The sequence below is a fragment of the Conger conger genome, chromosome 10 (assembly GCF_963514075.1).
Source record: "Conger conger chromosome 10, fConCon1.1, whole genome shotgun sequence".
Classification (NCBI taxonomy): domain Eukaryota; kingdom Metazoa; phylum Chordata; class Actinopteri; order Anguilliformes; family Congridae; genus Conger; species Conger conger.
Genome location: NC_083769.1, coordinates 31,334,644 through 31,345,943, shown reverse-complemented (window position 1 = coordinate 31,345,943; position 11,300 = coordinate 31,334,644). Strand labels below are relative to the sequence as shown.

Genomic DNA, 11,300 nt, shown 5'->3' with positions numbered 1-11,300 from the left:
GGTCTATCAGGGTAATGGGCGCCCTGTTTGTCATCTCTGTCAGACTGAATGGCTGGGACGAGTCGAGATGCTGCCTTGCTCCATGGTCGCACATGCCCATCTGACCTTTTTTTCTCCTCCCAGCCCAACACGTTCGCACCCATCATCTTAACGCCATTTTGGCTTGTTCATCAGTGCCTTAGTCTCTCCCATATCAGCAAAAATCACAGCACAATGTTAAAAGATTAGGAAACTATACTGATGCATTTTTAAATACCCTTCCTCCTTTCTTGTGAACTACGGCTCTACTGCTGCATAACAGCGGACAGTTAAAATGTGTGCTGTCAGGTGCTTTGTGGCCACAGGCAAACGCTTGCCTGGCTGCAGCACCCCCCCCCCCCCCCCCTGATTAAAGAAACAAATGAAGGTCCTGGCCCATCCCGCCTCACTAGCAGCAACGTCGCAGTGGATCACATGGCCCTTACGAAACAACTGCTTACCCACTTCACTGAAAACTACTGAAGGTGAAGGGGAAGAGAATGGGGCCCAGCCGCTGTAGGAGAAATAAAATGGAGGGCTCAGCATTTCCCAAAGCCACCCATTACGTCCTCCAGGGCAAAGGCATACACTGGCTCTTTTGTCCGGTCACACTGTTATAGCTATATGATTTCATTTAATACCAGTGGGCTGAGCATTGTAGAGCCCATTAGCAGCAAGTCTGGGCGGTGGCTTTTACACATTTGTATTTTACAAAGTCCCCTCCTCCTGGCATGACTGAATTTTGCAATCCACTCTAGTGTGTATATGTGTGAGAAAATTCTGTTCTGTGAAAGGTGCCAGGATGAATCTTGGAGACGTTTCTTTTCTAAACGCTTAATTAATTCAAGCAGCACTGTCAAAATCTTTTTGAAGAGTTATGGGTATATATTTTTTGCTCTGTATCGTTGAACTGTAGAAAATGACAAAACATACTATAATCTTCATGAATAGCTTCTACAATGATATAATACTTGTGTGTGTGTGTGTGTGTGTGTGTGTGTGTGTGTGTGTGTGTGTGTGTGAGAGAGAGAGAGAGAGAGATAGAGAGAGAGAGAGACGCCATTTCCCACAGTGGCATGTACTGCAGGTGTTTATATAAGGGCAGCATCTTAATACTATACTCTGATGATATGTCCTGGACGTCTGATCAACTGAGATTTTGCTATAATGCACTGAAACTATTTGTCGCTGCAGTCCCCTTCTCAAAACAGGTCTAACCTACTCAAATAAACAGTGAGTGTACAAAGAAGGGTTTTCCTTATTCATCATTCAATTAGGTACCATTTAGGATAAAATGTCACCGATATTGAAAGTTCAACTCTGCGTTGTGAGAAAATGTAACAGAAGAAAGTGATGTAAAAACTTTTGTAACATTACCTAAACTGACAAATTATCATAAAATCGAAAAGATCTACGATTTTAAATACGAAGCCTACATGCATATCAGTTGTTGTCAACAGTACAGGGGGTGTCACAATTTTTTATCTGATTTAACTTACCATATCTAACAACTCATCGACGGCAGACGAAAGCAAATAAAATAGCATCGGAGTTTGTCATAATCATTTTTTAACTGCCGCGTAAGCTTGCCAGCGTGTCATATGTCAGTTAGCGCCAATCCGAGATGCCATATAGATGGCTTGCTGTTATGACATCTAACTAAATTGTGTGATAGCGGTGGGACTGCAACCGTTTGTGCCTGATGAGTCAGTAGGGCGATGCAGAGAAAAATATGACTCATTTATTTAGGTCCTCCGCCATCACGTATTGAACAATCTCGATCAAAGTCAGAGATGTAGCTAAACATCACCTGGTTCCAGTTTGTGGTCTCATTGAAAGTTGCAACGAAGACATGGCACACCTACTTACAAGTTAAATAGTCTATCTGAAAGCACAGGTAGTAGCCTTATAATAATAATAATAATAATAATAATAATAATAATAATAATAATAATAATAATGATAATACTAATAATATATTATTATTATTATTATTATTATTATTATTATTATTATTATTATTATAAGGCTACTACTACTACTACTACTACTACTACTACTACTACTACTATCACTGCTGCTGCTGCTACTACTACTACTACTACTAGACCACATTCAGGAAATTAAACATGTTTCATGTTTCGAAACCCTGTGATCGTACAGGCCTACTTCATGCAGTCACCCATGCACGTAATAGGCCTACATAGGTTAACACTTCTAAGTAAAACGTGTTGAAATAATATTTGCTTCATTTGCAAAATTATTTAAACGTTCTATACAAAGGATGTTGCAGGCGATGCTGGATTTCTGAACGATGTATTTGTATTTTATTGCTATAATGTTATAATGTTACGTTTGCTCGTTGCTGAAGACTAAAATTACATGGCTTCAAACCGAGCATGGTAACTGCAATCAAACCGTTGGATTGGAAAATCAAACCTTAAATGATATGTTCGTCAACATTGTTCTTAGTATTAGTTTTTCAACTATTACTACTATTCAAATTAACTTACTTTCATCTGTCAAAACAATAGGTCTACAACCCAAAAACGTTTGTCGAGTTTCCTTTGAATAGCCTATTTGTTAACTATCCTCATCTGAATATGTTTACTTAGCCTAGTCTGAAAACCGAAAAAAACAGTGCCAATAATCCTTCAAATAATTGTCATTTCTGATGTGCTAAAGTATGTCATTTTAAAACACCCTGCTAGTTGCGAACAAATGTCTCGGCATTTGGTAACATTTGGCCTCTTCAAACTTTTTCGTACTGTAGGCCTATAGCCTATCATCGTTATTGACTGCGAATTAATTCCTTTGGTTCTGATTTATCAAGTTCAAAAGAAACCACAAACAGTCACGAATAATCTATTCTGGGGACACAGGTCGGAATTGGAATACGTATAGACTACACGGAAGCTTGACAGGCCAAGGTCCCTCGCGCCCTGGCCTGTCAACATCAGCCCGACAGAAAGCAATGGGTCACAACATTGTGGTTTGTCCGTTTACAGTGGCTTGTCAGTCCACAAAATTGAATATGCTTTTTTGAAGTGAGCATCTAGGATTTAGGAAATAAGCTATAGGCTATCAAACATTCCAAGTCCGAAAACTAAAAGACGAGGCTACTTGTTGCCTATGCTACGTTTTTGCTAATCTCGTGTTAGGATCTTAATGTCACAATATGCACTATTTAATTAATATTGTTGGGGATGAAATTACTGTGATTTATATCCCATGCTTCAAATTCAGTCAGTCATTGCGTTATCACTTATTTGCCGTTCCAGTGAATTTAGCCTAGCTCCCGTTTAATTTGACCACATTAAAGTGTCCCACACTAAATGTCCTGTGTTCCAATAGGGACCATATTTCGTACTCTCGAAGAGTTGATTTAACGCTGAATATTGTACTATGTGTAGGCCTATTTATAAATGTAAAGTTAAATGTTTTTAATGTCCAAATCACGTCAAAAGTGTTCTTAACTAATGTAATCCCGCGAGACTGACATAGATTTTTTGTCTACGTGCATCTTAATTAGAAGTTCGAAATTATTGCATTCCTATTAACAAAGTTGGAAACAGTGTGTGATATATTATTATTATTATTATTATTATTATTATTATTATTATTATTATTATTATTATTATTATTGCTGTTGTTGTTGTTGTTGTTGTATTTTCTCAGAATATATTCTACTCAGTTTGTATGATTACTATAAAGCGTCATTTTTGGAGTAAAAGGCAATATGGACTGGTCAGAAGACTGTCACAATGAATTACATTTTGCTTAGACAAGTTGTGCATATAGGTAAAAGTGAAACAAGCCGTTTTCAAGAAATATGGACAAGTCAGCTATCAAGCATATATATGTTTAATTATAAAGACATATAAACAATATATGAAATTCAATGTCTCACCACAACCACGTTTTGTCAGTTTTTTTTTTTTTTTTTTGTAACCGGTACCTTGATATCCATTCTTTTATCAAGTAGTTTTCCACAGTACAATACAATCAAGTGAATTGTGCAATAACAAAGTCAACATCCTCAATACATATTTTCAAAAAATATATATTACACTATATATAGATTTTTTCCACATAGTTTGAACCTTTGTCATGAGAGTCGTCTTTCATAATTAGAAATACCGACGAACACACCTCTAGCAGTGGCACAGTAGCAGGATATCAGTGACAGTAATGTATTCCTCGTACAGTAAACTCCTTTCTGTATCTGGTCAGAATGTTGCATAGTTCACATATTGTTTACTAAATGGAAACCACTGAAACTGTTTTTCGGTATCTAGTACATACATACAAGGCGCTGACATATCTTTCGAGCTGGACAGCTGAGCATGATCAACAACCCATTACAGTAATACCTTCTACAAAGTGTGGATGCAAATTATTCAAAAGAGAGAAAGCCAGTGATAAAAAGACGCACAGCTTTAAGGTTAACAGCGATTTGAATGCTCATTCCCAAAATTATTCAATCATTTCATTATAAAGGTATGTGTCATCGTTTGAGAAATCAGGATGAAACATTGTAGCAGTTATTTAATTTAGGAGTACGTATTAAACTAAAAATTTCCAACAGAATAACTTCAATAAGCGGAGGGACCACCATGTAGATGTTGCGGGCAAAAGTGAGTGACGAGGTCGAGTCAAGGCTTGTCGTTGCAGTGTTTGAAGAGACTTGAAGGTGTCCCGGAGTAAGAAGTGCATTTCTCTGCGCAAGTGGCTAGAGCTGTACCCGTGAATGGATACACAGCTGCTTGTCCGAATGGAGCCAGTGCCGTCGGAATGGGCGACGTAATTGTCTGTCCCTGGTTCAAATAAGCCACCAGCCTTCGCATTTCCTCCAGAGCTTGCGCCTGCATGAGAATGTAGTTCTTCGCCAGCAACAATGTCGCTATTTTGGATAGTTTTCTCACGGATGGACTATGAGCATAAGGGATCACAGACCTCAGGCCGTCTAAGGCGTCATTGAGGTCATGCATTCTTCTACGCTCCCGTGCATTGATGCTTAAGCGCAGCGACCTCTGCTCTTTAGGCTTCTTTCCGAGGGAGCCAGAATGTTTGTCGTCGTCGAACCCCGAACTTCTCTTCCGGGGATCTAGAGGGTCGAAACCGTCGTCGTCGTCACTGGTCTGCTCCCCGCCGCTCTCGGTGGATTTCGCCGTCTGACCGGAGAGGAAATCTGCAGCCGGTGTAAGAGGATAGCGCCCGGGACTTCCAGCACCATGGCCAGCACCAAAGCCGAAAGCTGACTGCCCGTAGCGCTGAGTCAGATCCAGCAAAGTATCGTTGCTGATAGATTTCAGCAGATTCTCTTCCCCAACGTTCATTTTTTTAAAAGTAATTCGAGTATATCGAAACTTATCCTCTGTCTTCTCCGCTGTGTGTTATATGTCTAATCGAAGTCTCCTGTCTCTGTCTAACAGGCTTTCAAAAATTGCAGCCTGTGAATAAAACCTTTCCTTGTTACTTATTTTCTTACGCTTACACGAGGTCACTTACATCTAAAGGCGTATTTGCCTGTTATGTACAAGTCTGAATGTGCCTAAGACGAATCGAAGAAAGTTAACGAATGTAATCTTGACGATTCCTCGCAGTGCGTCTTGCCCTCGCCCTGGGCAGATTGTGACTCGTTCTCCGTGCCACTTGCGCGTTAGTAGGAAAGTGTAGCCCACTGGGATTAACTATCCGTCCAATCAGGGAAGCGTTTTAATTAATAGGATTAAAAGCCAGTATGGTACTAATTTCAACAAATATAATTATAATTGCGACACAAACCCTCTGAAATAGTATCACTATACCATATTATTACTTTTAATTATATTTATTATATCGAGAAGCAGTTTCCCGTTACTTTCGCCCCCCCCTCCCCCCCAATTATAACCACGAAAATGTTGCTGCCCACCTCGAATGCTACTTGCATAGAACAGAAAGACAGTTCTATTGAAATGATGATGTAAAGGATGAAGTTACAAAATTATATTTTGTATGATAGGCAATGCAACAAATTTATCAAGGTTTTACAATACCTCTCCAAAGCGCAATGCCAGTTTTGCCACCATTTGCCTTCAAAACTTTTGTCGTGCACTCTTTTGTGCATTCCGGAAGTGTTGTGTTACATTACACCTTACACCTTCTCCTAAATAATTTAATTTGGTATAAAATAAAAATGTGTCCTGTGCGTACACAGAACAAATGAATATCGAACAGGCTATTACAATACTCACGCTCGTCAGGAAGATATTTTATAATAAGGATGATCTTTTTAAAAAACAGCCGAGAACACCTTCTCCACATGTCCCCTATTACACCACCAATTGTCTAAAAATGGAATAATGCACGTGGTTAAGGTGGTTTTATAATTCCAAATATATGTTGATGAAGCCTGTAATGCCCATGGCTTTGTCAACATTTTTATTAACAATTTTAAGTGTCCCAATCATGACTGACATATTACCTATATATTTAATTAAAGCTACAATTTGAGGACATATTTACATTCAAAACACACTCTTGTGGGCTACACACCTTTCACCACAGTACACTATAATGATGAATTTTTCAGGAGAAGAAAGGCGTCTTTGGGAGCACAGAGCCATGCAATAGACGTGCTGTGGGGAGTTAATCACATTACCTGGATGTGTACCAGAAAGAGGGCTTAGTGCTAGAAAGCCCAAGGCATGGTTTGCCACATTAGCAGTATTAACACAAGTGCTCCGCAATTGCTGTTCTGTCTTAGCCAATAATTAAGGATCAGAACGAATAAATATATTGCAGAGTAAGGTACCGGTATTGCAATATTGTTCACTCATGAATAGCTCAATATATTATATTATCAGTATATTAATGTGTGTGTGTGTGTGTGTGTGTGTGTGTGTGTGTGTGTGTGTGTGTGTGTGTGTGTGTGTGTATGTGTGTTTGCATAATACAGTCCATATACTCTGAGTGAGCACTTTATTAGGTATTTATTTGACTTATTTTTTTACTTATTGGTCTTCTGCTGTTGTAGCCTATCCACCACACCAGGTTTGATGCGTTGCGTGTTCAGAGATGCTCTTCTGCATACCACTGTTGTAATGTGTGATTATTTGCGTTACTGTCACCTTCCTGTCAGCTTTGACCAGTCTGGCCATTCTCTTCTGACCTCTCTCATTAACAGCGTGTTTTTACCAACAGAACTAATGCTCACTGGATGTTTTTTGTTTTTTGCACAATTCTCTGCAAACTTTAGACAGTTGTGTGTCTCCCAGGAGATCAGCAGTTTCTGAGATACTCAAACCACCCTGTCTGGCACCAACATTCATTCCATGGTCAAAGCCAATTAGATCATATTTTTCCCCTTTCTGGTGGTTGATGTAATCATTAACTGAAGCTACTGACCTGTATCTGCATGATTGTATGCATTGCACTGCTGCCACACGTTTGGCTGATTAGATAATCGTATGAATAAGTAGGTGTATACGTATTCCTAATAAAGTGCTCAGTGAGTGTAAGTCCAATAGTAAGCTTCCATGGAGATAACTAAGACACAATTGGACAAGTTTCAGGGTAGGACTCAAATAACTATTGTTCCTCTCTGCTTCCTGGGTTACACTTGCCTTCTTGTGATTGTGACAAAATGAAATGTATAAGTTGGAAAATTAGTTTTAAAAATAAATAAAATGAAATACATTTACTAATCAACCAATTTATTCATTATAACCACCACCTTGAAGACAGAAATATGTTTTAAGCTTTTTATACTTAAATATATTTCATTTTCCTACAGCTCCTATACATCGCATTCTTCGTAATCAGAGATAATGAAACGAAAAGAAAGAAAACTAAGCACAGACGTGAGCCATAGGTGTTGAATTAAATTAACTCATTCATGTACGGTTGCGTCAATGATTCATCACTGACACCTCGTGGTAATTCTGAGACATTGCATAGTGTTCCTGCCCGGCTCTCCCAAGAATGTTGACCTGAAAGAAATATAATTCTAAGCAATAGGTTTTCCTCATATTGTATGATAAATGTATTCCACAGATCGCGTCTCTATAAACTAACTGCAAATTTATATCAGAAAAATGTTCCAAATCTTTCCACGGATTCAGGTGCAGCATAAGCACTTTCTTGCATGTTGGTATAAAATGCTCATCGCATTCTATTTTAAATATTTTAAAGTAATTGGAGCATTGTTATAAAAATTAGACTTGTACACGGTCTAATGATTATAACAAAAATATCATTATAAGCTGAAATGCAATGGTTGTTTTATGAGCGCACTTTCAAAGCATGTCCGCTAGCATTGAGGCTACAGGGACGCGAACGTTCCGTAGGCTATTCCACCAGCACGAGCTAGCTACTGCCCTACTGCAAGTGCTTATACAATAGTTATTGTATTAATTCTGTATTGTATGGCAATAAACTATGTTTTCCATATTGTAATATATTACAGTTCTCCTGCTGTAAAAGAGAAATACAGTAAGGCCACACTGCTGCCTGTAAAATCTTCATTTAATTATTTACAGTAGTTTAGTAGCAAACGTTAGCTGATTTTAATGTTTACCTATTTTATATCTTAACGTTGCATTTTCGTATGTATGTGCATTCCAGCAAATATAAGCTGAAGTGGCATGGACTCACTTGTTCCAGGAAATCTTCTTCAGACATCATCAGACTGAACATGCCTATGCTATTCAAATACTATTTTTCAAAATCCATAAACCTTTATGCACTAGCAAAATATTTTTGACATATCAATGTTCACCAATATTCAAAATTATTGGCACGCAAACATTATTGTATATAAAATCGAAAGAGTGAAATTGGCAATACAATTTTACTTAATTTAGTTAATCTTAGTCTAAAGGAACTATATTATGTAATTACATCACTTCTTGTTTCACTAGAGTATAAACATGAGGTAACAAACACCCACAACCCCTTTGTCATATATCAGCAAGTCAAAAGAACTGTCAAAGAAAATGTCAATGGAATTGACTGTCACAAGCTGGTTAAACATAGCAGTTAACACTGTAAGGGCAATAATAATAATAATAATAATAATAATAATAATAATAATAAAAAAGTTAAACACATGGAGACGTGCCAGGCAGAGGACACAAGTACACGTTGTCCCCAAGAACAGTGAGGGAGGCCATAAATAACCCAAGGATTGCAGTTTATGAATTGCTGAGATTGGAAGGGTGGCGTGAAGACAGCCCTTACTGAGCACAATAAACAAAACCAAGTATCTGTAGTTTGTAGACCTCCTTGGAATTATGAGTGGAAGAGAGTGATATGGTCAGATGAGACCAAAATAGAATGTTTTGGCCATACACACCATCAGCATGCTTGGTGGCAGAAGAGGAATGCATGCAAGGAGAAGCACCTCATACCTACTGTTGTCATACTCCATGGTCTTCTCTGTTTGGCGTTTTCTGTTTATTGTCCTGTGTTTGTGTTTTCTTCCACCTTCTCTTTCCATGGTCATATCATTCATTGATTCACACTCACTCACGCACTCACACCGGTTCACTTAATTTACCTGTGTATATATACTTGTACATTTTTGTCAGTTCTTTACCCGATTGTAATGTGTTTATCACATTATCTCCAGCAGGTTTCTGATGGTCTGGTTCGTGCTTCGACTGGTTTTGTGTAGCCTACCCCTAACTTTTGGGATCCTGCCCTTTTGTGTTTGGACTCTCGCTTGTGACATCGACTATGTCTCTGATTATCCCTGCTGTTTCTGTCTGTTGGCGATTGACTCCTGCCTGTTTAATCTGCCTTTCCCTGAATAAAAGCATGTATTCGGTGAATTTCCGGCTTGGGATTGGTTAATTTATCCTGTGTCCTGAAAACGAACAAATATGGAAGTAGGTTGTTGATGTTTTGGATATATTTTGCTGCCAGTGGACCTGGGGCACTATGTAAGATCAATGGCACAAAAAATTAATTTGGTCATAGGTAGGACAGTGACTCCAAACATACATCAAATTCCCCACTGAAATGGTTAAGTGAAAACAACATCCATTCTGCAATGGCAATCACAGTCTTCAGACTTAAATCCTGAACTGAGCAAAAAGAGGGGGGTTCATAAGCACAAACTCAAAGATATCAGAATGTCAAAAATCCCTCAAAATGTGTTCGCTAGTCTTCTCACAAATTATAGGAAAACTCATGGCATTCATCTTTGCCAGGGGTGTTTGCACAAAGTATTAAACCAGGGCCAATAATTGTAAAACCATTTTGTTTGGGGGAATACATCTTTTTATTTTAAAAATATCAGAATGATTCCATTGAATCACTAATAAAGAAGCCTACACTATTTTACACATGTCTGAAGATAGTGAGGAGTCTGAATCACTTGCATCAATTAAAACATTAAGTGGCATTTTGGTGTCACTCATGTTGTACAGTAATTTCAAAAAGTATTTGCCCCCCTTTGAGATTTCCTCTATTATTTAATATTTGGCACACTGAATGGTAATAGACATTTAGGCAAAATATTATAGTTGACAAAGGAAACCTGAGTAAATACAAAACACATTTTTTAAAATGACTATTTCATTTATTTCCTGAAAAATGTTATCAAACACTCAAATCACCCCTGTAAAAAAGATAATTGCCCCCTGAAAATGAATAACTTGTTGCACCTCCTTTATCAATAATTAGTCATATTTTTTGCAATAGTTGCAACCAAACCCTACCTCTTATTTTAGCCCATTATTCTATGTAGAACTGCTTTAATTGGTAAATCTGCTCAGATCCTGCCACAGCATCTAAAAAAATCTGAAAGCACCTGGATGATGCCCAAGCCTTTTGGAATAATGGTCTGTGGACTGATGAGTCAAAATTGGAACTTTTTGGCTGAAGCGGGTCCCATTACATCTGGCATAAAGCAAATACAGCATTTCACATTACAGTTTTTTACAATCGTTTTCACACTTGATTCAATACCATGTCCACTTTTTCAAAACTCTTCAAACAGTGTGCTTTTGAAACACGCACTTGAGCACATCAGTTAACCTTTGGTGCAAAATGCACTTCAACCACCAAAACACTTAATATTTCACCCAAAAGTGACTCATGCTGCCATAACTATAGCATATTTCTCCCATAAGACTACTTTGTCACTCAATGTTCAATGAACTGCAAAACACAAACAACATGGAGCATTGCTAAATACATATATTATGTGTTTCCCTTTCCTCTATTTTTGCATCCACAAATATTTCAAGCCAAGCAGCTAAAGAAACTTTTGATCTGTTGGTTTGCCTCTCATA

The 11,300-nt window shown here is 38.1% G+C and overlaps 1 protein-coding gene across 1 annotated transcript; it reads right to left on the bottom strand.

Moving 5' to 3' along the window:
• Window positions 1-3,866: 3,866 nt before the first annotated feature.
• On the bottom strand, window positions 3,867-5,510 carry bhlhe23 (basic helix-loop-helix family, member e23). The gene has a single exon (XM_061258761.1). The coding sequence runs from the start codon at window positions 5,355-5,357 to the stop codon at window positions 4,674-4,676; it is 684 nt and encodes a 227-aa protein (XP_061114745.1). The 5' UTR covers window positions 5,358-5,510; the 3' UTR covers window positions 3,867-4,673.
• Window positions 5,511-11,300: the final 5,790 nt, after the last annotated feature.

Coding starts and splice junctions, on each gene's coding strand:
- bhlhe23 (XM_061258761.1), bottom strand. CDS start 5,357: ATGAACGTTGGGGAAGAGAATCTGCTGAAATCTATCAGCAACGATACT.